The sequence below is a fragment of the Emydura macquarii genome, unplaced genomic scaffold, assembly GCF_026122565.2.
Source record: "Emydura macquarii macquarii isolate MOO-44397 ecotype Brisbane River unplaced genomic scaffold, CSIRO-AGI_Emac_v2 contig_2385, whole genome shotgun sequence".
Classification (NCBI taxonomy): Eukaryota; Metazoa; Chordata; order Testudines; family Chelidae; genus Emydura; species Emydura macquarii.
The window spans coordinates 14830-41753 of record NW_027132522.1 but is presented as its reverse complement, the minus strand read 5'-3'; the positions used below and the strand labels follow the sequence as shown (position 1 = coordinate 41753).

Here is a 26924-nt window from a genome sequence, read left to right as displayed (position 1 = left end):
TGAGCCATGTTCTGGAGATGGTCTAGAAGAGCCTGCACTTCAGCAGTCATCTATAGAAAGCTGCTGCCCCCTTATCCTGCTTCAGAAAAATGGGATTGGCATTGGACAATGGGACCGGGAGAGAAGCAGGTGGCTGTCGCCTGGCTTCCCCAGAAGTCAGTGGCTGCCACCCGCCACCCTCCAATGGGTTTTTGCTGCATACCCCGGTGCCTGTGTCTCACGTACCCCCAGGGATATGTGTACCACAGGTTGAGAAACTATGGTTTAGAGCATCCACGCTCCAGGTATAACTCGGGGATGGATGTGCAGATGGTTTGGGCTCACATCTGGCCTTGGCAACAAAGCATGGAAATGGGAGCCACGTTGTGGGAGGAGGCCCAGAAGACCCGGCACTCAGCAGTCACCTACAGAAAGCTGCTGCCCCCTTCTCCTGCTTCAGAACAATGGGATTGGCATTGGATTGTCAAAGGCAAGGTGACACCTGTCTGTCTATCCAGACAAGAAAGTAGGAAAACCTCCGTAGCTGCAGACAGCTCACAGTGCTGCTGTGGGACTCGGGTATCGAGGCACTTGATTTTGGCCCGAACTGTTCATTCAGCACTGCCTTGCAATGTCGATGCTCCTGGATCAGCTAAGCACGGTGTGTGGCTTGGAGCCCTGCCCAGGGGCTCTCGAAGGGAATGTGAATGAACTTACGGAGGCTCTGACGAGCTGGCTGCAGTCTGGGAGAAGAAAAGGAGACCATCATGGCTTCAGTATGAGTCAATCTGAGCAGAGTCACATAGGCTGTTCTAAACTTGTTCAGAGCTCCTGAGTACGTAGCTAGATGACTACCCTAGCTGCTGCCCATGCTACTCCCAGATACACTCCTAATTTTGGCACGTTAAGTCAACTGCAGGGCCTCAATTATCTAACGCTCGTCTCCACAGGACTCATAGGAGCCAGCATCTTCCAACCCCAGCCAGTGACTTGTCAACAGTCCCCAGAATGCGAAGCTCAGCTCTGACAGAGAACTCCAGTCCCGGGCTCTGCCTGGTGGAACTCCAGGCATCCTGAATGGCCCCTTGCTTCTATTTTAACCAAGCACAAGACCTGGAAGTCCCCAGTGCAGCTGGTTTTCCCCTGCTTAGTGCTGCCTCCCCTGTGCTACCTGCTCCTGCTGCCTGACTCTGATCTCCTGAAAACCCTGACCTGCTGCCTCCTGACACCTGGCTCTCTATCTGCCCTTCGGCACTGCCTCTGACTCTGATCTCCTGGTAACCTCACCTGGCCTGGCTCCTGGCTTCCAACCCGGTTCTGACCACTAGACCTGACCGCCCATGTCCTGGTTCTGACAGTCTGCATGGACCATATAGGCTACAGGAGAGGGCCTGGTGCTGGGAGGATGGATCCAGCTATCCAACCGCTGCCCTCTGGAGCACCAGACATGCTAGAGTGGGCCGGCCGCCTTCAGCCAGACAACCAAGCCCTGTAGGCCCAGGTCATCCAGCTGACCTCGGAGAACCACTTATAGCAAGAGCAAGTAAGACAGCTTCATGCAGAAAAAGGCGCACTCCAGACACGGCCCATGGATCCCTGTTCTCATATACATCTGCCTGAATGGTGTGACAGTAACTACCAGCAATTCCATTAACTCCCACTAATCCATGTGCACTAAACTCACTCTCCATCATTAAGAATGATACTAGCATGTGAGCCACAAACAGTGCAGTGTTTGTATTTTTCCAGGGGAGGGGTAAATGATCACGAAGATGACTGAAGTCCATAGTTTGTGTGTGGTAATTTCCCTGTCTTGTTATAGTGGGAAAGCACAAACACGTGTTTACTAGGATTATCCAAATACCTGATTGCAATCGCTTCTTCTCATTCTTCTCAGTCTCTGAAATGGGAGGAGAAAAGAGTTAGAGAGAGATACGCGCTGTGTGATGCTCTGTGCCCCATAACGAGCGGGGTTAGTTACAGGCACCCCACAGCCACACTCCCAGCACCAGGGCAGTTGCCAGCAGCTTTGATCGGAGCCAGGCTGGGGGCTACTGATAACATGCAGGAGAACTGCGATTTTCAAACCATCACACCTTGATGGGAGACGTGGATCGGGATCCCGATACAGCTCTGCCATTCTCAACCCTTCCGTCTAAGGAGAATTCCTTTTCTCTGTTACTAACAGCGCTTTGGAGCAGCAAAGCTACACGCTCCAGGTATAACTAAGGGATGTACGTGCAGATGGTTTGGGCTCACATCTGGCCTTGGGAACAAAGTATGGATATGGGAGCCACGTTCTGGGAGGAGGCCCAGAAGACCCGGCACTCAGCAGTCAGCTACAGAAAGCTGCTGCCCCCTTCTCCTGCTTCAGAACAATGGGATTGGCATTGGATTGTCAAAGGCAAGGTGACACCTGTCTGTCTATCCAGACAAGAAAGCAGGTAAACCTCCGTAGCTGCAGACAGCTCACAGTGCTGCTGTGGGACTCGGGTATCTAGTGTGACTCTGATATTGGCTCAACCTGTTCATTCAGCCCCGCCTTGCAGTGTTGATGGTTCTGGATCTGTTCAGGGAGGTGTATGGCTTGGAGCTTCTGCCCAGGGGCTCTCTAAGGGAAGGTGCATGGACTTACCGAGTTTGTCACTCAGCTTGTTGTACTCTGGGGAGAGAAGAAAAGGAGACCATCATGGGTTCAGTGTGGGTCAATCCGGGCAAAGTCACTTGGGGCTGTTCCAAACTTGTTTGGACCTCCTGCGTACGTAGCTGGGCGACTGCCCTTAGCCGCTGTTCATGCAACTCCCAGATACACTCCTATTTTGGGCACGTTAAGTCAACAGCAGAGGCTTTAATTATCTAACGCTCGTCCGCAGGACTCATAGGAGCCAGCATCTTCCTACCGCCCAGCCATGACTTGTCAACAGTCCCCAGAACGCAAAGCTCAGCTCTGACAGAGAACTCCAGTCCTGGGCTCTGCCTGGTGGAACTCCAGGCTTCCTGACTGCTTCTTTGCTTCTATTTTAACCAAGCACAAGACCGGGAAGTCCCCAGTGCAGCTGGGTTTCCTCTGCTTAGTGCTGCCTCCCCTGTGCTACCTGCTCCTGATGCCTGACTCTGATCTACTGGAAACCTGACCTGCTGCCTCCTGCATCTCCATCTGCCCTTCGGCACTGTCTCTGACTCTGATCTCCTGGTAGTCTCACCTGGCCTGGCTCCTGGCTTCTGACCTGGTTCTGACCACTGGACCTGACCACCCATTTCCCATTTCTGACAGTCTGCATGGACCACGTAGGCTACAGACATGGGCCTGGTGGTGGGAGGATGGATCCACTGCCCTCTGGAGCACCAGCCATGCTAGAGTGGGCCGGCCGACTTCACGAAGACAACCAAGCCCTGCAGGCCCAGGTCGCCCAGCTGACGTCGTAAAACCACTTATTGCAGGAGCAAGTAAGACAGCTTCATGGAGAAAATGACCCAGCCACGGCCCACGGATCCCTGTTCTCATATACATCTGCCTGAATGGTTTGACAGTAACTACCAGCAATTGCATTTACTCCCACTAATCCATGTGTACTAAACTCAGTCTCCATTATTAAGAATGATACTAACATGTGAGTCACAAAGACTGCAGTGTTTGTATTTTTCCAGGGAAGGGGTAAATGATCATGAAGGTGACTGAAGTCCATAGTTTGTGTGTGGTAATGTCCCTGTCTTGTTATAGTGGGAAAGCACAAACACACATTTACTAGGATTATACAAATACCTGATTGCAATCGCTTCTTCTCAGTCTCCTCAGTCTCTGAAATGGGAGGAGAAAAGAGTTAGAGAGAGATACGCGCTGTGTGATGCTATGTGCTCCATAACGAGTGGGGTTAGTTACAGGCTCCCCACAGCCACACTCCCAGCCCCAGGGCAGGTGCCAGCAGCTTTGATAGAAGCCCAGCTGGGGGCTACTGATAACACGGAGGAGAGCTGGGATTTACAAAGCATCTGACGTCGATGGAAGACGTGGATCTGGATCCTGATACGGCTCTGCCATTCTCAACCCTTCCGTCAAAGGAGAATTCCTTTTCTGTGTTACTAACAGCGCTTTGGAGCAGTGTTTCTCAACCTTTGAAGTAGCAAGTAGCCCCTAACTTCTGAAAATTTTAATAAGTACCCAACACTCCATTTTCCACTGTGAGAAATACAATCTTTCCCCCCTTCACCGCTGGACGACTGTGTTTCTCGTAAAGCAGGAGAGTTCTGAGTTCTGCAGTGCTGTGTGGCTGTGGCAGATCACAAACCCCCCTGCTGTTTCTCCCCACCTTCCTCCTCCCTTTCCTCCATATAGGAGCAAAGGTCAACGCCAGCCAATCACTATATCCTGATAGCGGGGTCACCTGCTGTTCTCCTCATGCAGGTGGGAACTTTTGAGATATGAGCAGGCAGTAGCGGCCCACCTGCATGGGTAGCAGCACTCCCCATGGCTGTCCCTAGTGGGGTGCAGGCCTGGGACAAATCACACTGTGCAGGCCCCTCTTAACATTTCTATACTGGTAAAATCTGGGGCTGTCATAGTTCTCAGTTTCACTGCTCAGCTAGAGCAGTGAAATTCACAAGTAAGCCTGTGGGTAGGGCCCGGCTGCAGGACCGGGCAAGTCGCTGGGCTCTCCGCCTGACTTTCTGGGCACCGGGCTTTGAGCCGGGGAGGGGAGCTGCCACCTGGCCATGTTGCAGGCAGCTGCCATGTGGCCGCCAGCCCGGGAGGTGGGTGACTGCACCTGCTCCAAGCTGGGGCGGAGGAGGCTTCTGTGCAGGCTGGGACCCGGGGATGTGGGCAGGCGGCAGGCAGCTGCTGCCCATCTTCAAACCAAGGTGCGGGAGGCTGTCTCTCGGCTCAGAGCTGGGGCGCGGGTGGCTGCCACCCAGCTGTGAGCCCAGCTCCCAGGGTGCAGGAGGCTGCTGCTGGACTCCCACCTAGGAGCTGGGACTGGGTGGGATGCAGGCGGCTAACACCCGACTTCCCAAAAAGCCAGCGGCTGCTGCCCAAGCCTGCAGCTGCCGCCTGACATCCCAGCTAGAAGGTGGGACTGGGCAGCAAGTCAGCGGCTGCTGCCCACCTCCCTCAGAAGCTGGTGGCTGCTGCCTGCCTCCCATCTGGGAGCTGGGACAGGGCGGGAAGCAGGTGGCTGTCGCCTGGCTTCCCCAGAAGTCAGCAGCTGCCACCCGCCACCCCTGAATGGGTCTTTTGCTGCGTACCCCCGCCTGTGTCTCACATACCCCCAGTGGTACGCGTACCACAGGTTGAGAAACTATGGTTTAGAGCATCCACGCTCCAGGTATAACTAGGGGATGGACGTGCGGATGGTTGGGGCTGTCATGCGGGCTGACTTGAGAGGGGGGGCAGTTCATAATGGCCCATTAAGGCCTTCCCAGGTGCGAGGGGCCCAGAGAAAGAAGCCAGCATCACCACTGAGTCACCAGAACCTGCTTACGTGACTGGACCCCAGGCACACCTGAAGAGTCACCAGGATTGGCCCATATGACTCTGGACTCCATTTTAACTCCAGCAAAGTTCACAGGCCACATGGCGAAAAGACAGAGGATATATAAGATCAAGCAAGAGAAACCATTTTGTCTTTGCTCCTGTCCAGTCTGCAGACGTACACCTATCTCTGGACCAATTCATCTTGCAACTGAACTGAAGGACTCAGACCCATCCAGATGCTGGATGTGAACCAGAGAGAACTACACAAGCCTGCAAATCCACATTTCTTCCAGAAACCTGGAGTATAGGGACTTTTAATCATTTGTATATCTGTGATTTACTTTAACCCTTTAACATTTCTCTCATGGTTTATTTCCTTCTTTTATAATAAACCTTTAGTTTAGATACTAAAGGATTGGCTGCCAGCGTGGTATTTTAGGTAAGATCCAAACTTATATTGATCTGGTGCTGTGGCTGACCCCTTGAGGTCAGAGGGAACCTTTTAGCAAAGAGCAGAGAGTTTAAGTAATTGGTCTCTTTGCTGGACCTGGTGTTGATTTGGGAGCCTGGAGCTGAAATGCAGTGAAGGGGGCTGTGGGCACATGTGGACTGGCTTCGTGATATCCAGTGTGGGGTAATCAGAAGCAGTTCGTGGCTGGTTGGGAAGCCGGGCTTCAGTGTCACCCACCAGCGTGGGGAGAATCTGCTCTCCTTTTTGCAGCCTGCCCTGACCTTGGCATTGTCAGTTGGCTACCCTGGGCACGGGTCGTATCACAGGGGCTCACATCCGACCTTAGCAACAAAGCATGGAAATGGGAGCCACGTTCTGGGAGGAGGCCAAGAAGACCCGGAACTCAACAGTAATCTACAGAAAGCTGCTGTCCCCTTTCTCCTGCTTCAGAACAATGGGATTGGCACTGGATTGTCAAAGGCAAGGTGACACCTGTCTGTCTATCCAGACAAGAAAGGAGTTAAACCTCCATAGCTGCAGACAGCTCACAGTGCTGCTGTGGGACTCGGGTATCGAGTGTGACTCTGATTTTGGCCCGAACTGTTCATTTAGCCCTGCCTTGCAGTGTCGATGGTTCTGGATCTGCTCAGCAGGGTGTGTGGCTTGGAGCCTCTGCGCAGGGGCTCTCTAAGGGAAGGTGCATGAACTTACGGAGTCTCTGACGCAGCTGGCTGCCGTCTGGGGAGAGAGGAAAAGGAGACCATCATGGGTTCAGTGTGAGTCAATCCGAGCAGAGTCACATGGGGCTGTTCCAAACTTGTTCAGACCTCCTGAGTACGTAGCTAGATGACTACCCTAGCCACTGCCCATGCTACTCCCAGATACACTCCTATTTTGGGCACGTTAAGTCAACTGCAGGGCCCTCGATTATCTAACGCTCATCTACAGGACTCATAGGAGCCAGCATCTTCCAACCCCCAGCCAGTGACTTGTCAACAGTCCCCAGAATGCGAAGCTCAGCTCTGACAGAGAACTCCAGTCCTGGGCTCTAACTGGTGGAACTCCAGGCTTCCTGACTGGTTCCTTGTTTCTATTTTAACCAAGCACAAGACTGGGACGTCCCCAGTGCAACTGGATTTCCCCTGCTTAGTGCTGCGTCCCCTGTGCTACATGCTCCTGCTGCCTGACTCTGAGCTACTGGAAACCTGACCTGCTGCCCCCTGACACCTGGCTCTCTATCTGCCCTTCGGCACTGTCTCTGACTCTGATCTCCTGGTAGGCTCACCGGGCTTGGCTCCTGGCTTCCAACTCGGTTCTGACCACTAGACTTGACCGCCCATGTCCCGGTTTTGACAGTCTGCATGGACCACGTAGGCTACAGACGTGGGCCTGGTGCTGGGAGAATCGATCCAGCTATCCAACTACTGCCCTCTAGAGCACCAGACATGCTAGAGTGGGCCGGCCGCCGTAAGGCAGACAACCAAGCCCTGTAGGCCCAGGTCATCCAGCTGACCTCGGAAAACCACTTATAACAGGAGCAAGTAAGACAGCTTCATGCAGAAAAAGGCGCACTCCAGACACGGCCCATGGATCCCTGTTCTCATATACATCTGCCTGAATGGTGTGACAGTAACTACCAGCAATTCCATTAACTCCCACTAATCCATATGCACTAAACTCACTCTCCGTCATTAAGAATGATACTAACATGTGAGCCACAAACAGTGCAGTGTTTGTATTTTTCCAGGGGAGGGGTAGATGATCACGAAGATGACTGAAGTCCATAGTTTGTGTGTGGTAATTTCCCTGTCTTGTTATAGTGGGAAAGCACAAACACGTGTTTACTAGGATTATCCAAATACCTGATTGCAATCGCTTCTTCTCATTCTTCTCAGTCTCTGAAATGGGAGGAGAAAAGAGTTAGAGAGAGATACGCGCTGTGTGATGCTCTGTGCCCCATAACGAGCGGGGTTAGTTACAGGCACCCCACAGCCACACTCCCAGCACCAGGGCAGTTGCCAGCAGCTTTGATCGGAGCCAGGCTGGGGGCTACTGATAACATGCAGGAGAACTGCGATTTTCAAACCATCACACCTTGATGGGAGACGTGGATCGGGATCCCGATACAGCTCTGCCATTCTCAACCCTTCCGTCTAAGGAGAATTCCTTTTCTCTGTTACTAACAGCGCTTTGGAGCAGCAAAGCTACACGCTCCAGGTATAACTAAGGGATGTACGTGCAGATGGTTTGGGCTCACATCCGGCCTTGGCAACAAAGCATGGAAATGGGAGCCACATTCTGGGAGGAGGCCCAGAAGACCCGGCACTCAGCAATCAGCTACAGAAAGCTGCTGCCCCCTTCTCCTGCTTCAGAACAATGGGATTGGCATTGGATTGTCAAAGGCAATGTGACACCTGTCTGTCTATCCAGACAAGAAAGAGGTAAACATCCGTAGCTGCAGACAGCTCACAGTGCTGCTGTGGGACTCGGGTATCTAGCGTGACTCTGATTTTGGCCCGAACTGTTCATTCAGCCCTGCCTTGCAGTGTTGATGGTTCTGGATCTGCTCAGGAAGGTGTGTGGTTTGGAGCTTCTGCCCAGGGGCTCTCTAAGGGAAAGAGCATGAACTTACCGAGACTGTGAGACAGCTCGTTGCACTCTGGGGAGAGAAGAAAAGCAGACCATCATGGGTTCAGTGTGGGTGAATCCGGGCAAAGTCACTTGGGGCTGTTCCAAACTTGTTTGGACCTCCTGCGTACGTAGCTGGGCGACTGCCCTTAGCCGCTGTTCATGAAACTCCCAGATACACTCCTATTTTGGGCACGCTAAGTCAACAGCAAAGGCTTTAATTATCTAACGCTTGTCCGCAGGACTCATAGGAGCCAGCATCTTCCTACCGCCCAGCCATGACTTGTCAACAGTCCCCAGAACGCAAAGCTCAGCTTTGACAGAGAACTCCAGTCCTGGGCTCTGCCTGGTGGAACTCCAGGCTTCCTGACAGTTTCCTTACTTCTATTGTAACCAAGCACAAGACCGGGAAGTCCCCAGTGCAGCTGGGTTTCCTCTGCTTAGTGCTGCCTCCCCTGTGCTACCTGCTCCTGTTGCCTGACTCTGATCTACTGGAAAGCTGACCTGCTGCCTCCTGACACCTGGCTCTCTATCTGCCCTTCGGCACTGCCTCTGACTCTGATCTCCTGGTAGCCTCACCTGGCCTGGCTCCTGGCTTCCAACCCGGTTCTGACCACTAGACCTGACCACCCATGTCCCGGTTCTGACAGTCTGCACTGACCACAAAGGCTACAGGAGAGGACCTGGTGCTGATTGGATGGATCCAGCTTTCTAACCTCTGCCCTCCGGAGCACCAGACATGCTAGAGTGGGCCGGCCACTTTCAGGATGACAACCAAGCCCTGTAGGCCCACGTCATCTAGCTGACGTCAGAGAACCACTTATAGCAGGAGCAAGTATGACAGCTTCATGCAGAAAATGATGCTTTTCAGCGATGCCCACGGATCCCTGTTCTCATATACATCTGCCTGAATGGTGTGACAGTAACTACCAGCAATTCCATTAACTCCCACTAATCCATATGCACTAAACTCACTCTCCGTCATTAAGAATGATACTAACATGTGAGCCACAAACAGTGCAGTGTTTGTATTTTTCCAGGGGAGGGGTAGATGATCACGAAGATGACTGAAGTCCATAGTTTGTGTGTGGTAATTTCCCTGTCTTGTTATAGTGGGAAAGCACAAACACACGTTTACTAGGATTATCCAAATACCTGATTGCAATCGCTTGTTCTCATTCTTCTCAGTCTCTGAAATGGGAGGAGAAAAGAGTTAGAGAGAGATACGCGCTGTGTGATGCTATGTGCCCCATAATGACTGGGATTAGTTACAGACAGCCCACAGCCACACTCCCAGCCTTAGTACAGTAGCCAGCAGCTTTGATAGGAGCGGAGCTCTTAGTTAGTGATACGCAGCAATACAGAGGAGACCTGAGGTTTTGGAAGTATCTAAATATGATGGAAGATGTGGGTCTAGATCCCTGTACACCTCCGATATTCTGAATCCTTCCGCCTAAGGAGAATTCCACGTACTTCAGGTATAAGTAGGGGAGGGATGTGCCGATGATTGGGGCTCACATCAGAGATTTGGTTTTGGCAACGAAACATGGAAACATAAGCCATGTTCTGCAGATGGTCTAGAAGAGCCTGCACTCCAGCAGTCATCTATAGAAAGCTGCTGCCCCCCTTATCCTGCTTCAGAAAAATGGGATTGGCATTGGACAATGGGACCGGGAGAGAAGCAGGTGGCTGTCGCCTGGCTTCCCCAGAAGTCAGCAGCTGTCACCAACCACCATTCAATGGGTTTTTTGCTGCGTACCCCCTGCCTGTGTCTCATGTACCCCCAGGGATACGTGTACCACAGGTTGAGAAACTATGGTTTAGAGCATCCACGCTCCAGGTATAACTAAGGGATGGACATGCAGATGGTTGGGGCTCACATCTGGCCATGGCAACAAAGCATGGAAATGGGAGCCACGTTCTGGGAGGAGGCCCAGAAGACCCGGTACTCAGCAGTCATCTACAAAAAGCTGCTGCCCCCTTCTCCTGCTTCAGAACATTGGGATTGGCATTGGATTATCAAAGGCAAGGTGACACTTGTCTATGTATCCAGACAAGAAAGGAGGTAAACCTCCGTAGCTGCAGACAGCTCACAGTGCTGCTGTGGGACTCGGGTATCGAGTGTGACTCTGATTTTGGCCCGAACTGTTCATTCAGCCCTGCCTTGCAGTGTCTGCTTCTGGATCTGCTCAGCACAGTGTGTGGCTCGGAGGCTCTGCCCAGGGGCTCTCTAAGGGAAGGTGCATGGACTTACCCAGACTGTTACTCAGCTGGCTGCAGTCTGGGGAGAGAAGAAAAGGAGACCATCATGGCTTCAGTGTGGGTCAATCCGAGCAGAGTCACATAGGGCTGTTCCAAACTTGTTCAGACCTCCTGAGTACGTAGCTAGATGACTACCCTAGCCGCTGCCCATGCTACTCCCAGATACACTCCTATTTTTGGCTCGTTAAGTCGACAGCAGGATCCTTCATTATCGAACGCTCGTCTACAGGATTCATAGGAGCTAGCATCTTCCAACCCCTCAGCCAGTGACTTGTCAACAGTCCCCAGAAAGCAAAGCTCAGCTCTGACAGAGAACTCCAGTCCTGGGCTCTGACTGGTGGAACTCCAGGCATCCTGACTGGTTCCTTGCTTCTATTTTAACCAAGTACAGGACCAGGAAGTCCCCAGTGCAGATGGGTTTCCCCTGCTTAGTGCTGCCTCCCCTGTGCTATCTGCTCCTGCTGCCTGACTCTGATCCACTGGAAACCTGACCTGCTGCGTCTTGACATCTGGCTCTCTATCTGCCCTTCAGCACTGTCTCTGATCTCCTAGTAGCCTCACCTGGCCTGGCTCCTGGCTTCTGACCCGGTTCTGACCATTAGACCTGACCGCCCATGTCCCAGTTCTGACAGTCTGCACTGACCACATAGCCTACAGGAGAGGGCCTGGTGCTTGAAGGATAGATCCAGCTATCCAGCCACTGCCCTCTGGAGCACCAGACATGCTAGAGTGGGCCGGCTGCCTTCAGGAAGACAACCAAGCCCTGCAGACCCAGGTCATCCAGCTGACCTCGGAGAACCACTTATAGCAGGAGCAAGTAAGACAGCTTCATGCAGAAAATGACGCATTCCAGTGAATGCCCACAGATCCCTGTTCTCATATACATCTGCCTGAATGGTATGACAGTAACTGCCAGCAATTCCATTTATTCCCGCTAATCCATGTGTACTAAACTCACTCTCCATCATTAAGAATGATACTAACATGTGAGCCACAAACAGTGCGGTGTTTGTATTTTTCCAGGGGACGGGTAAATGATCACGAAGGTGACTGAAGTCAATAGTTTGTGTGTGGTAATTTTCCTGTCTCATTATAGTGGGAGAGCACAAACACACATTTACTAGGATTATCCGAATACCTGATTTCAATCGCTGCTTCTCATTCTTCTCAGTCTCTGAAATGGGAGGAGAAAAGAGTTAGAGAGAGATACGCGCTGTGTGATGCTATGTGCCCCATAATGACTGGGATTAGTTACAGACAACCCACAGCCACACTCCCAGCACCAGGGCAGTTGCCAGCAGCTTTGATAGAAGCCCAGCTGGGGGCTACTGGTAACAACACGCAGGGGAGCTGGGATTTACAAAGCATCTGACGTTGATGGAAGACGTGAGTCTGGATCCCGATACAGCTCTGCCATTCTCAACCCTTCCGTCTAAGGAGAATTCCTTTTCTCTGTTACTAACAGCTCTTTAGAGCAGTGTTTCTCAACCTTTGAAGTAGCAAGTACCCACTAACTTACGAAAATTTTAATAAGTTCCCAACACAATTTTCCACTGTGAGAAATACAATTTTTCCCCCTTTCACCGCTGGATGACTGTGTTTCTCGTAAAGCAGGAGAGTTCTGAGTTCTGCAGTGCTGTGTGGCTGTGGCAGATCCCAAAACCCCCTGCTGTTTCTCCCCACCTTCCTCCTCCCTTTCCTCCATATAGGAGCAAAGGTCAATGCCAGCCAGTCACTATGGCCTGATGGCAGGGTCACCTGCTGTTCTCCTCACGCAGGCAGGAACTTGTGAGGTACGAGCAGGCACTAGCATCCCAGAGTGGACAGCAGCGCTCCCCATGGCTGTCCCTAGGGGGGTGCAGACCTGGGGCAAATCACACTGTGCGGCCCCCTCTGAACATTTCTATCCTGGTAAAATCTGGGGCTGTCATAGTTCTCAGTTTCACTGCTCAGCTAGAACAGTGAAATTGACAAGTAAGCCTGTGGGTAGAGCCCGGCTCCAGGACTGGGCAAGTCGCTGGGCTCTCCGCCTGACTTTCTGGGCACCGGGCTTTGAGCCGGGGAGGGGAGCTGCCACCTGGGCAAGTTGCACGCAGCTGCCGCCTGGCCGCCAGCCCGGGAGGTGGGCGACTGCACCTGCTCCAAGCTGGGGCGGAGGAGGCTTCTGTGCAGGCTGGGACCCGGGGATGTGGGCAGGCGGCAGGCAGCTGCTGCCCATCTTCAAACCAAGGTGCGGGAGGCTGTCTCTCGGCTCAGAGCCGGGGCGTGCGTGGCTGCCACCCAGCTGCGAGCCCAGCTCTCAGGGCGAAGGAGGCTGCCGCCAGGCTCCCACCTGAGAGCTGGGACTGGGTGGGATGCAGGCGGCTAACACCCGACTTCCCAAAAAACCAGCGGCTGCTGCCCAAGCCTGCAGCTGCCGCCTGACGTCCCAAGAAGCCGGCGGGTGCTGCCCAGCTTCCAAGGACCGGGGCAGCTGCCGTCTACCTCCCAGCTGGGAGGTGGGACCAGGCAATAAGCCGGCGGCTGCTGCCCATCTCCCTCAGAAGCTGGCGGCTGCTGCCTGCCTCCCATCTGGGAGCTGGGACTGGCAGAGAAACAGGTGGCTGTCGCCTGGCTTCCCCAGAAGTCAGTGGCTGCCACCCGCCACCCTCCAATGGGTTTTTTGCTGCATACCCCGGTGCCTGTGTCTCACGTACCCCCAGGGATATGTGTACCACAGGTTGAGAAACTATGGTTTAGAGCATCCACGCTCCAGGTATAACTCGGGGATGGACGTGCAGATGGTTTGGGCTCACATCCGGCCTTGGCAACAAAGCATGGAAATGGGAGCCACATTCTGGGAGGAGGCCCAGAAGACCCGGCACTCAGCAGTCAGCTACAGAAAGCTGCTGCCCCCTTCTCCTGCTTCAGAACAATGGGATTGGCATTGGATTGTCAAAGGCGAGGTGACACCTGTCTGTCTATCCAGACAAGAAAGTAGGAAAACCTCCATAGCTGCAGACAGCTCACAGTGCTGCTGTGGGACTCGGGTATCTAGCGTGACTCTGATTTTGGCCCGAACTGTTCATTCAGCACTGCCTTGCAGTGTCGATGCTCCTGGATCAGCTTAGCACGGTGTGTGGCTTGGAGCCTCTGCCCAGGGGCTCTCGAAGGGAATGTGAATGAACTTACGGAGGCTCTGACGCAGCTGGCTGCAGTCTGGGGAGAGAAGAAAAGGAGACCATCATGGCTTCAGTATGAGTCAATCTGAGCAGAGTCACATGGGGCTGTTCCAAACTTGTTCAGACCTCCTGAGTACATAGCTAGATGACTACCCTAGCTGCTGCCCATGCTACTGCCAGATACACTCCTAATTTTGGCATGTTAAGTCAACTGCAGGGCCCTCAATTATCTAACGCTCGTCTACAGGACTCATAGGAGCCAGCATCTTCCAACCCCCCAGCCAGTGACTTGTCAACAGTCCCCAGAACGCAAAGCTCAGCTCTGACAGACAACTCCAGTCCTGGGCTCTGCTTGGTGTATCTCCAGGCGTCCTGACTGGTTCCTTGCTTCTATTTTAACCAAGCACAAGACCTGGAAGTCCCCAGTGCAGCTGGTTTTCCCCTGCTTAGTGCTGCCTCCCCTGTGCTACCTGCTCCTGCTGCCTGACTCTGATCTACTGGAAACCTGACCTGCAGCCTCCTGACACCTGGCTCTCTATCTGCCCTTCGGCACTGTCTCTGACTCTGATCTCCTGGTAGCCTCACCTGGCCTGGCTTCCGACCCGGTTCTGACCACTAGACATGACTGCCCATGTCCTGGTTCTGACAGTCTGCATGGACCATGTAGGCTACAGGAGAGGGCCTGGTGCTGGGAGGATGGATCCAGCTATCCAACCGCTGCCCTCTGGAGCACCAGACATGCTAGAGAGGGCCGGCCGCCTTCAGGCAGACAACCAAGCCCTGTAGGCCCAGGTCATCCAGCTGACCTCGGAGAACCACTTATTGCAGGAGCAAGTAAGACAGCTTAATGCAGAAAATGACGCACTCCAGCCACGGCCAACGGATCCCTGTTCTCATATACATCTGCCTGAATGGTTTGACAGTAACTGCCAGCAATTCCATTAACTCCCACTAACCCATGTGCACTAAACTCACTCTCCATCATTAAGTAAGATACTAACATGTGAGCCACGAACAGTGCAGTGTTTGTATTTTTCCAGGGGAGGGGTAAATGATCATGAACATGACTGGAATCCATAGTTTGTGTGTGGTAATTTTCCTGTCTCGTTATAGTGGGAAAGCACAAACACGTGTTTACTTGGATTAACCAAATACCTGTTTGCAATTGCTCCTTCTCATTCTTCTCAGTCTCTGAAATGGGAGGAGAAAAGAGTTAGAGAGTGCTCCGCGCTGTGTGATGCTATGTGCCCCATAACGAGCGGGGTTAGTTACAGGCACCCCACAGCCACACTCCCAGCACCAGGGCAGTTGCCAGCAGCTTAGATAGGAGCCCAGCTGAGGGCTACTGATAACACACAGGAGAGCTGGGATTTACAGTGCATCTCACCTTGATGGCAGACATAGGTCTGGATCCCGATACAGCTCTGCCATTCTCAACCCTTCCGTCTAAGGAGAATTCCTTTTCTGTGTTACTAACAGCTCTTTAGAGCAGTGTTTCTCAACCTCTGAAGTAGCAAGTACCCCCTAACCTCTGAAAATTTTAATAAGTATCCAACACTCCATTTTCCACTATGAGAGCAGTGAAATTGACATGTAAGCCTGTGGGTAGAGCGGGGTTAGTTACAGACACCCCACTGCCACACTCCCAGCCTTAGTGCAGTAGCAAGGAGCTGTGCTAGGAGTGGAACTGTTAGTTAGTGATACGCAGCAACACAGAGGAAACCTGAGATTTAGAAAGTATCTAATTTTGATGGAAGACGGGGGTCCAGATCCCTGTACACCTCTAACGTTCTCAATCCTTCCGCCTAAGGAGAATTCCACGTACTCCAGGTATAAGTAGGGGAGGGACGTGCCGATGATTGTGGCTCACATCAGGGATCTGGCTTTGGCAACGAAACATGGAAACGTGAGCCATGTTCTGGGAGATGGTCCAGAAGAGCCTGCGCTCCAGCAGTCAGCTACAGAAAGCTGCTGGCTCCCTTCTTCTGCTTTAGAGGAATGTGATTGGCATTGGCCTGTCAAAGGAAAGGTGAAATTTGTCTGTCTATCCAGATATGGGAGCAGGTAACACTGCTCGGATTGCTGTTGTGGGACTGAGGTAACTATTGTTGCTCTGATTTTGGCCTGGATTGTTCACTTAGCCCTGCCCGGTCATGTCGGTGGTTCTGGATCTGTTCAGCACTATGCGTGGTTGGAAGCCTCTGTCCAAAGGGCTGTCTTGGGGATGAACTTACCAATCGTCTCACGGAGCTTGTTACACTCTGGGGAGAGAAGAAAAGGAGACCATCCTTTGTTCAGTGGGGTTCATTCCGAGCAGAGTGACACGGGGCTGTTCCAAAATTTGGGGACGTCTACAATGCAGCTGGGAGGGTGCTTCCCTGTTTGGGCAGGCAGACAAGTGCTAGTTCTGCTTGAGCCAGGGTGCTAAGAGTAGCAGAGATGCTGGGATTAGCACTAACTCAAGCAGAGCAAGCGTGTGTCTGAACAGGGAAGCTTCCTCCCAGCTGCCGTGTAAACGTACCCAATGAGCCACGGTCAACAGACAAGGTCCCATATCAGCCCTTAAACAGAGCCCACAAATTGCCCCAGGCCAGCTGATGGCACTGCAGGGAAAGAGAGGAGGGAGCGTCACAGCAGAACATGTATCATGCAGAGAGAGGCCTGCACTGCACATCTGGCCGCAAACCTCCTATTCCTGGACTGTGCAATCCCTTCGTGGTGCTGATCTGCAAAAGTGTGTAACTGTAGTGTCAGCGGTTGGCAGGAGCTTAGCTGGGGAAGGGCTCCGTGGGGCTGTGTGGCCCTGGGGTCACTGTCCAACCCACAGACGTGGGGTCAGGTTCTGTCCCAGCTTTCATGGGAACACTGTGGGTTGTGGGTCCTATCACAGTGCACCTCACCGAGTAGGGCTTGGAATCTATGCTGATTTGATGCCCAGGCCCAGAGAAAGAGGGGTGGGGGTAGAAGTGGAGAGAACAGGACTGGACAGGACTAAGGAGATCAGGGCTTGGATAGCAGGGAAGTGGTGGGTGGGGAATGAGGGACACCAGCAGAGCTGTGTGCGTGCAGGGAGCTCAGAGTTGGGAGAGCAGGTGTTTTGCAGATCAGAACTGACATATAGCCACAGACCTGCGTGGAGAAAGTTTGCTCAGTCCCTGACTCAGGGATTGGCTACACAACCCTGTAGTTTGGTCGATGGGGTTGTGATTTGCAGCACGCCCATGTGCTGCTCTGTAACTGTGCTGTGTGGATGCTGCTTGTGCACACAAAATGGTACCTAGCTCACACTAACACAGTCCTCTTCAAATATAGCTATGTGCGAACTAGGAACCTTTTAGTTCACACCCACAGCATCCACACGGGGTTGTTACAATGCAGCACTTTGGTGTGCTTTGCTATTCACACACCATAATCTGACCAGTTGGGCCTCAGTCCTGCCATGCCAGATGCATCAAATTCACTCTCAGCTAAGGATGATACTGAAATGTTAGCTGCAAACTCTGCAGTGTTTGATTCTTCCAGGGTCAGGGAGAGATAATCATGAAAGTGACTCAAGTCCATACATTGTATGTGATGAATTTTCTAGCTCGTTACAGTGGGAAAGCACAGACACAGATTTACTAGGAGGTTAGTCAAGTACCTGATTCTAAATTGCTCTTCACAGCAGCTGAAATAGGAAGAAAAAAGAGTTAGACACAGAGACACGCTGTGTGATGCTGTGTGTCCCATAACAATCGAGGTTAGTTACACTCACACTCCCAGCAGCAGTGCAGGAGCCAGCTGCTTTGATAGGAGCATGATTGTCCTTTAGTAAAACAGACCAACATGCAGGAGAGCTGGGATTTACAAAGCATCTAACCTTGATGGCAGACTAGATCCAGGGTCTAGATCCAGATACAGCTCTGCCATTCTCAGCCCTTTCGTCTAAGGAGAATTCCTTTTTCTGTGTTACTAACAGCCCTTTGGAGCATCCAAGCTCCACACTGCAGGTATAAATAGAGGCTGGACGTGCTGATGATTGGAGCTCAGATCTGGGATCTGGCCTTGGCAACGAAACATGGAAGCATGAGCCACGTTCTGGGAAGAGGCCCAGAACACTCCAGTTGTCATCCTTAGAAATCAGCTGGCCCACTTCCCCTGCATCAGAACAACGTGACTGGCATTGGATTGTCAAAGACAAGGTGACACCCGTCTGCCTAACTAGGCACAAGAGCAGCTAACCCTGTGACTCAGATTTTGGCTCAAACCGTTCACTCAGTCCTGCCCTATGATGTCGGTGCTTCTGGATCTGCTCAGCACACCGTGTGTGGCTGGAAGCTTCTGCCCAAGGAGACTCTCAGGGAAAGTGCATGAACTTACCGAGCTTGTCCTGCAGCTGCTGGTAGTCTGGGGAAAGGAGAAAAGGAGACCATTGTGGGTTCCATGTGGGTTGTTCCAAACACAGTGATGTGGGGCTGTTCCAACTCTGGGTACATCTACACTATAGCTTGGAGTGAGTTTCCCAGTCTGGGTGGGCAGACATGTGCTAGCTCGGCTGGAGTTAGTGGCTAAAAGCAACAGAGTAGCCAGGGGTAGCAGGTGCAGCGGCTTGGTCTATCTTCCCATGTATAAACCCCCATGTACAAACCCACTCAGACACCCTGGGTATGTAGTCAGGCAGCTACGCTGAGCTGCTGCCCTGGTACTCACAGTCACACTGCTATTGTTAGTGCACTAACTCAAGCAGAGCCAGCGTCTGTCTGGCTACCCAAGTGGGAAAGTCCGTTCCCAGCTGCAGTGTAGACGTACCAATGAACCAAGAGTCTCAGAACTGACAGGGTACGTCAGACAAAACTATTCTTAATGAACAAAGACAAGGTCCCGGATCGTCTCCTAAACAGAGCCCATAAATTGCCCTGGGGCAGCACCCTCAGCTGAAGGCACTGCTAGGAATGAGGAAAGAGAGCATCACACCAGATCATGTATATCAAATAGAGAGAGGCCTGCACTGCTGCAGCCTGTCACCCGGGCTCAGACCTCCTAATTCTGGGCCTTTGTGGTGCTGATTTGCAAAAGTGTGTAACTCTAGGGTTAGTGGCTGGCAGGAGATTAACTGGGGAAGGGCTCCGTGGGGCTGTGTGGTACTGGATTTACTGTCCACCCCTAAAGCCATGGGGTCAGGTCCTGGTCCCTCTCCTAGTGGAACAATTGTGGGCCCCTTAGCAGTGTGCACCTCACAGATCATAGTAGGGTTTGGAGGCTCTGTTCCTTTGAGGCCCAGGCCTAGACTAGGAGGGAGGAAAACAGGACAGAAATGAGAAGCTGAGGGCTGGGATAGCAGGAAAACTGCGGGTGGGGACTGAGAGATATCAACAGAGCTGGGGCTGGAGAAGGAAGTCCGGAGCTCGGATAGTAGGGGGCTGCAAGCAGTGGCAGTGTTTGTCCCATTGGGACTCCCTGCAAAGCTCAATTTTAGGGCTTCTTCCACTGACCTTGCATGTATGGTGTGTATGAGGGCGGGGATGTGGGGGAACAGGATCTGAATAGCAGGGAGGCAGTGGGTGGGTATTGAAGGGCACTGGCAGAGCTGTGTGCAAGTGGGGAGCCGAGCATTGGGATAGCAGCCATTTTTCAGGTTAGAACTGAGATGTAGCCACAGAACTGCGTGGAGGAAGTTTGCCCAGCCTGACTCAGGGCTTGTCTACACATCCCCATAGTTCGGGCTACGGGGATGTGATTTTCAGCACGCACCAAAGTGCTGTGCTGTAACCGTCCACTAAACGGTGCCTGGTTGATACTAACCTAATCCTCTTCAAATATGACTATGTAAATGTAAACTAAGAACCGTGTGGTTCACACCCACAGCACCTACACGGGGTTGTTACAGTGCAGCACTTTGGTGAGCGTTGCTAGTCACTGTCCCGTAATCTGAATTGTTGGATGGTGTAGACATAGCCTGAGTCCCACCGGTCCATGTGCATTCACTCTCCGTTGTTAAGGCTGAAATGTGAGTTGCCAGCTCTACAGTGTTTGTTTATTTCTAGGACAGAGGGAGATGATCATGAAGGTGACTAAGGTACGTACAGCGCGTGTGCTGACTTTTCTATCTCATTACAGTGTGAAAGCACAGACACACGTTTACTAGGCGCTTAGTCAAGTACCTGATTCCAGGGTCTTCTTCTCAGTGTCTGAAATGGGGAAGAGAAAAGCATTAGACCCAGAGACACACACTGTGTGGTGCTGTACACTCCCTAACGACTGGAGTCAGTCACAGACATCCCACACCCACACTCCCAGCCCCAGTGCAGGACCTGGCAGGTTTGTCATGAGCTGGGCTAGTTAATGATACGCCCCAGCACACAGGAGCCCTGGGGGAGTTTCTGACTCCTTAGCTCTTGTCTACACACACACTTGAACCAATTTAACTAATGAGGTTACAAAACATGCCTTGAGTTAAACTGGTGCAGGGCTGTGCATAGAGCAGGCCTTGGGCTGGTGCAGCATGGCTAATAGAACCAGGAGACAGGGGCAATTACTCCACAGCGACCCCTCTGGCTAGTTACAGAATAGCAACCGCATTGATTACTAGGGGAGTCCCGTCCAGTCTTCCCCACCTGGAGGAATGGTGGCTCCAAGGGGGCATGGCAGAGGGCAAAGAAGATAGATGAGAGAGGGGATCTTCAGGGTTGTCCTTGTCAGGAGATCCCCCAGTCACCATGTTGGCATGTGGTATCCATTCTCTGCCTTTCATCTGTATTTCCCTACACTTGTGCCCAGCGCTCAGTAGAACGGGTCACATGTCTCAGCACCATCACAATGCAAATCAATATTGTTACTACATATTGAAACGTTCACAGTGGAATAAATTAGACGTGTGGACTTAAAAAACAGTGCTGCGGTGTCTATTGGCACATCTGACTGAGTGAATGTCATAGATGCACGGAGTTTCAGGCCAGACGGGACCATTAGACCATCTGCTCTGACCTTCTGTATATCACAGGCCAGAGACTTTCACCCAGTTCCCCCTGCAGTGAGCCCAGTAACTTGTGCTTGGCTACGGCGGCTTCCAGAAAGGTGTCCCACCTGGATCTAAAGCCATCAAGTGATGGAGAATTCACCTCTGCCTTTGGGAGCTTGTTCCAGTGACTAATCACCCTCCCTGTCTCCTGTGCATTCGACAGTTACAAGGATGGAATCATCTCACAGGGCGTCATTGACCTTCCAGTGTTGTTTCATTTAAGGAGAAAGAGCCACTGAGCAATTGCTCAGAGTGAGGGTGGCAGAATCTGGCCCAGATTTGTCACTGCCAACCCGTCTTCCTGTCCCAACCACGTGCAAGGAATCTCACAAGCATTGACCCTTGGGTTTCCTGCTGCAAAATACACATTTGCCAACCTGTTATCAGGATATGTGAGAATGTGGGGGCAGTGAGGAATCACTAGGGGAGAAACCTGGCTCCATCTCTTTCATTGCACTGAGCCCACAGATAGTACCAGACAACCACAGAGCTCACACAGCTCAACAGACACGGCAAGAGATAGAGCAGGAGACCTACCAAGATTTAACAGAGCCTCCTCTTTAGAGGGTTTCTTCTGAGAGATCTTTCGCTTTGCTGTGAGACAGAGAATCAGACAGTGCAGTGAGACAGGGAAGGAAGGGGAAACACTGAGCAATACACGAATACAAGTGAAGTTAGGAACCCCAGTGTGTTCTTTAATTTGGTTTATTTCCTAAAACCAAGACAGGGTCACATATCTGAACAATAAAACGCTCCCGGCCCAGTGCCCTCTAGGGCCGACTCTGAACATGCAAATAACACAGTCCCGTTACCTGTATATCCAAGAAATGCACAAGCTCCAGCAGCAATGAGAACCAGAGTGAACAATACCCAGAATGCAGCCAGCCAGGGAGAAAGACGGGGGAAGATGTCACCTGGCAAACAGAGAGCGCAGTGTGTGAGGAGCAAGGTCCCATCCTGGAGCTGGAGAAGGGGGTTTGCCCCTTGGTTTGACAGCTGAGTCCTGGCCCAGGGATCCCCAGAAATTCCTGGGATCAAAGGAAACTTCTCCTCCATGTGCAAATCACAGAAACAGAGGGGAGCTATTGAAACCAGATAAGCCAGTGCGGCATCTGGTACAAGAATCAGGACTCTGCTCTGCCCAAATCTCTCCTGCTGCTACAAGCCAATGCCAGTGGCTCCATGTGCAGCCTGCCCAGCTCTGCCTGCTGGCTGTTCAGATGGTCATTGTCACACAGCATCCCAGTTCTGTCACCATGTCCAGTCCAGATAAATTCAGCAGAGAACCTTTTTTTTCCTAGTTGGCCCCAATGTGTTATGAGATCATGAATTCAGAGATATCAAGGTCAAAAGGGGCCATTATGACCATCTAGTCAGACCTTCTGTATAACCCAGGCCACAGAACCTCCCCCAGTGATCCCTGAATCCAGTCCTGAACTTCTTTTCCGGCTACGGTGGTTCTTATAGAAAGAGATGCCCAGTTTGGGTTTAAAGATTCCAAAGTTCAGTCCCTGTTTCTGTATCAGACAAGGGCTTGGACCTCGTGTGCCAAAAGGCTGGAATGGAGGTGCCAGTGAAAATGAAAATACTTGGCTGGCACGCAGCAGGAGGGGTTTTAGTAAGCTCGGGACACCTTCCTGTTTGTAGCCAGACACCTGGATCTGAGTGGATCATAGGAATGGCCTCCACCCACCTCCACACAGGAGATGTGAGTCACATGGGCTCAGGCATAACTTCCCTGAAGCCTGATGCTGTGACCATGGGCGCCACTTCATTGCCTGTCCTCAATGGGGAAGCAGAGGCTGTGACATGCCCTGTGACAGCATGTTGTTAGGGTGAACTCACCTTACCAAGTGCTCCATGTTAGTCTATAGTACCCACCCGTCCCCATCATTATTTACCGCTCTACTTATTTGTGGGTCATCTGCAAATTTTACCAGCAATGATTTTACATTTCCTTTGAGCTCATTGATAAAGCTATTGAATAACATTGGCCCAGAATAGACCCATTACAATTCCTTTGAGATCTATCAGTTAGCCAATTTTTAATCCATTTACTGTTGGCTACATTGAGTTTAACTGTGCTACTTTTTTATGAGAGTTTCATGCAGAACTAAGTCAAACTCCTTTCAGAGGCTCAGACCTGATCTACACTACACAGTTCGGTTGTCTTAATTATATCGCTTAGGCCTGTGAAAAATTTCACATCCTATGTGATGTGCTCAAGCCAACCTAAGCACCGATGTAGACACCACTAGGTCAACGAAAGAATTATTCCACTGACCTAGTTACCACCCCTCAGAGAGGTGAATTTACTACAGCCATGGAAGAACCGCTTCTTTTGCTGTGCTAAGTGTTTCTAGTGTAGATTCACCCTGCATCTGTTACTTCAGCACAGTTACCTTTATCAACCAAGCGCATCATCTCCTCAAAGAACAACCCTAAGTTCATTTCACAAGACTCAGCCCAGCTCCTGACAGGCCGTTTGTCCAGAGCACAGGAACATCCATCACAAATGGCCCCACAAGTCAGGTTAGAAGGACATTTCCTGTCTCGGTACCAGAAACAGGCTCTAGCTGAGTGCAATTCCCAAGAAACCTAGGCCCTGCCACCACCCTGGTGACCCTTTCAGCACGGGGGGACTCACCTGAGAGGTGAACAGCAGACTGTCGCTCGGTCTCCAGCAAGCCGTTCTTCATTATGCAGCTGATGTCTCCATTGTCTTCTCCTTCTGTGACAGTGACGTGACTCACAACGGTATACAGCTTCTCCCTGTCCTGAGTCACGTTGGTCACAATCTCCTTCGCCAGGTTCTTCCCGTTCTTTCCAACCCACTGGAGTTCGGGTTCGGGGAACCAGCCTGCGGATCTACAGTCCAGCCTGATCCCCTGACCCTGGGGGCCCAACACGTCAATGAAAACTGGAGCCACAGCTACCGGGACGGAGAGTGTGTGTATCAGGAAATCGTAAGCATCATGTCATACCCCAGCTACCACTGTATACAGGGGCTCTGATTGGAAAGCTCCATTCCCTTATGAGGAAAGCTTCCCTGGGATCCCCCATCCTGACAATTGGGGAAATTAAATAATACCATCTTGCATTTCCATACAGCACTTTCCCCTGCAGGCTCACAGAGGAATGTGCCGGGTGAAACTGCTACACTGAGATCACGGCACCTGCTGCAGAAATGCAGCCACTTCTGGGGTGAAGCCCAATTGCTGCCAGGACCATTGCACTTCAGTACAGAGCAGGAGGTGAGGGATGGTGACCCCCACCTACATCACTGCTGCAACTCCTACTGCATCACCCTCCTAAATACTGTGCCCTCTGGTGTCCTCTCTTCACTGGGAACGGTGCCCCAGGCCAGGCCACCCTCATGCTTGGATTTCTCTCTCTCTCTCTCTGCTGCACACAACCACCCTCCCTCCATTTAAATCTCTCCCTAAAAGCACACGTGTCCTGTGGAGCCTTTGGATTTAGGAGTCACCAATAACGGGAGATGATTTAGAACAACCTCAATGCTCTGCATTATCACAGGAGGGAGCCTCCTCTGGGGCTTCATGTTTCTGAACTGCATTGTCTGGCGCTACATTACCTAGTGAGCTAAATGGGCAGAGACCGTCCCTTCCACTGCCCTGGTGCAGCACTGAACATGTGGTCAGTGCCCAGGGAATAAAAAGCAATATCCCAACACTTGGAAACTGCAGGGGAGTTTCAGGGAGGTTGAACATAATTATCACCTGAGCTGGGATTTGGGCCGAACGTGGGGGTAAAGGTCCCACTCCCTCAAACAGCGCCACAGTGAGCACGAGAACTGAGGATCGTTGCTTTAGGTCACATTGAGAAGAGGCCGTTTAATGAGCACTGATCCTGCTAGCACCACCGTGGGGTAGGTGCTGAGTGCGAGGGGACGGCGCCCTCTACTGAGTCCTGCACATCCCTCCCTGCAGCACAGGAACCTACTGCCGTGTTGGGCTCAGTGTTGGGGCTCCCCCCAGGTTACAGGAGGTTCTGACTGTCCAGACACAGTGTCCGTTAGTGCCACGTCTCACCTCCGACCCGTAGCTCAGTCGTGGCTTCCTGGCTCCATTCTGGGTTCCTCACAAAGCAATGGTATGTCCCAGCATCTGCCACTTGGAGCCGTTTCAGCTGCAGGGAGACATTCCCATTGCTCAGCTCCTGCGGGAACAGCTCTGTCCGGTTCTGGTACCTCTCTCCTGGCAGGTCCTGGGTGCCCTCATTCATGTACTCATGAACCAGGATAAATCCTGATTCCTTTTTCCTCCACAGCACGTCCATTCTGGGCAGCCGGGCCGGAGGTGAGAGCTGGCAGGGTAACACCACATCTTGGCCAACTACCCCCACCACAGGGCGCGGTGAGCCCGCCAGGGAGAACTTCTCTGCAATAGACAACACCAAGCACGGCCTGAATGAGAGGCAAGAGGAGGGGGTGTTGCTGAGCCAGGGCCCAGCAGTTACAGACACTCAGTGAGTGTGAGGAAAGGGCATCACAGAGCTAAACAAAATTCCCTCAGTCATGCATTGCTTGTAGCAGAAGGTTCAGAGTCACATGTAGCACTATTGAGTTACTCTCTGTGGACGCAGGGCAGTGCAACCATACAACAGCTGAGACCAGCCAGTCCTCCAATGCTGTCCTACAATCCCCTGGAAACTCCTCCAAAGGTGCCTGTCTTGCACCCTATCTACACTCTACTGGCAAGGGGTGGCCCCAGCTGGAAGCCACCTGCCAGTTCATAGCGCCCTGCAGAGCCCCATGGCACCCAGTTGCGAGCTCTTTCCACTGCAAGCAACTTCTTTGGTGAACTGATTTCAGATCCACAGAGCCCCACAATGGCTGCTGAGAGGCCATCTCAGAGGATTTCTGCCTGGCCTGAGGGCATCGGGTCTTTGATGGACCTTGGGCCGATGCACGTCCCTTCCAGGGGTTCAATACCCGAAACGGAGACTGGCTCAGAAGAGCATTCACCGTTCTGGGGATCGGTGTCTGGAGGAAATTAAGCATCTGAAGATGAGCTATGTCTGCACAGCAGCTGTGTCTGAAGGGTCTCCAGGCTCGTCCATCCCACCATGGGGCATGTAGAGCAATTACTGCCGAGCTGCAGCGCCTGATACTCACTGTGTGGCTACAGGTGGGGAGGGATAGGGTGAGATTTTCAAAGCCACTCAGGAGATTTTGATACTAAATGTTGCCAGCTCTTGAGCTACTGTGGATTTTTCACAAGCCCCAGCTCCTGGAGGCGTGTGATCCTGTGAGAATCTCAGCTTTTGTTTAAAAGAAGAGTCAGTTTCTAGCTCTGGTGTTTGCAGAGAAAAGCTTGAAAATGGGACCCACGTGCGACCAAAGGCTCAAGAAACAAGGGAAATAAAAAAATCCTAACGTTATCCCCTCCCCACAGCCTCCTGGGCCTGTCCCCTTTTATTCTGCAGGACTGAGGAAGTCCTGGGGGAGAGGGAGTCTTTGGGTCTCAGATCCCCCTACCCTGGCCATGCAGTACATGGGGGACAGGGAGGGAAATAATTGGGATTCAAACGTTTTTACCAGAGAGAGAACACGGTGCCAGGAGGAGGATGGCCAGGCTGCACACACAGAGCTGCCACCGCATCACGATGGGGCACCCTGGGCAGGGACCTGTAAGGAGAGAGCAGTGATGGTTAACACCTCCCCAGACTGTGTGAGAGGGGCCGGCAGTGCAGGAAACACGTCCCAGCCATCATCTGACCTGACCCGCTCTGCTCCCGGGCAGGGCATCTCCCCAGGGACAGGAGGGGATTTCACCCCACTCAGGCTGCTCTGCCTCCTGCCCGGGCCTGGCATCAGGAACTTCCACCACTGGGACGTGCTGTGTATCCACCTCCATTTCTCCCCCTTGATGGTTCTCTGACCGTCCAGTGATGCAGGTCCCCCCGATCCCAGTGCAGGGTGAGCCTGCAGCAGACCAGGGCCACCTCCGAGGT

The 26924-nt window shown here is 52.3% G+C and overlaps 1 protein-coding gene and 1 long non-coding RNA gene across 2 annotated transcripts; both read right to left on the bottom strand.

Moving 5' to 3' along the window:
* Positions 1 to 1843: 1843 nt before the first annotated feature.
* Positions 1844 to 12507, bottom strand: LOC137161856 (uncharacterized). Its single transcript, XR_010922200.1, has 9 exons — positions 11929 to 12507; positions 10783 to 10809; positions 9684 to 9719; positions 8533 to 8559; positions 7763 to 7798; positions 6612 to 6638; positions 3743 to 3778; positions 2615 to 2641; positions 1844 to 1879 (listed from the first exon to the last, which is right to left on the bottom strand). It is a non-coding gene; the product is annotated as an uncharacterized lncRNA (long non-coding RNA).
* A 7349-nt stretch (positions 12508 to 19856) lies between these two features.
* LOC137161855 (butyrophilin-like protein 1) lies at positions 19857 to 26572 on the bottom strand. Its single transcript, XM_067561366.1, has 6 exons — positions 26509 to 26572; positions 25001 to 25348; positions 23596 to 23880; positions 21761 to 21862; positions 21486 to 21542; positions 19857 to 20118 (listed from the first exon to the last, which is right to left on the bottom strand). Exons 1-6 carry the CDS (start codon positions 26570 to 26572, stop codon positions 20084 to 20086), a joined length of 891 nt encoding a protein of 296 aa, XP_067417467.1. The 3' UTR covers positions 19857 to 20083.
* Positions 26573 to 26924: the final 352 nt, after the last annotated feature.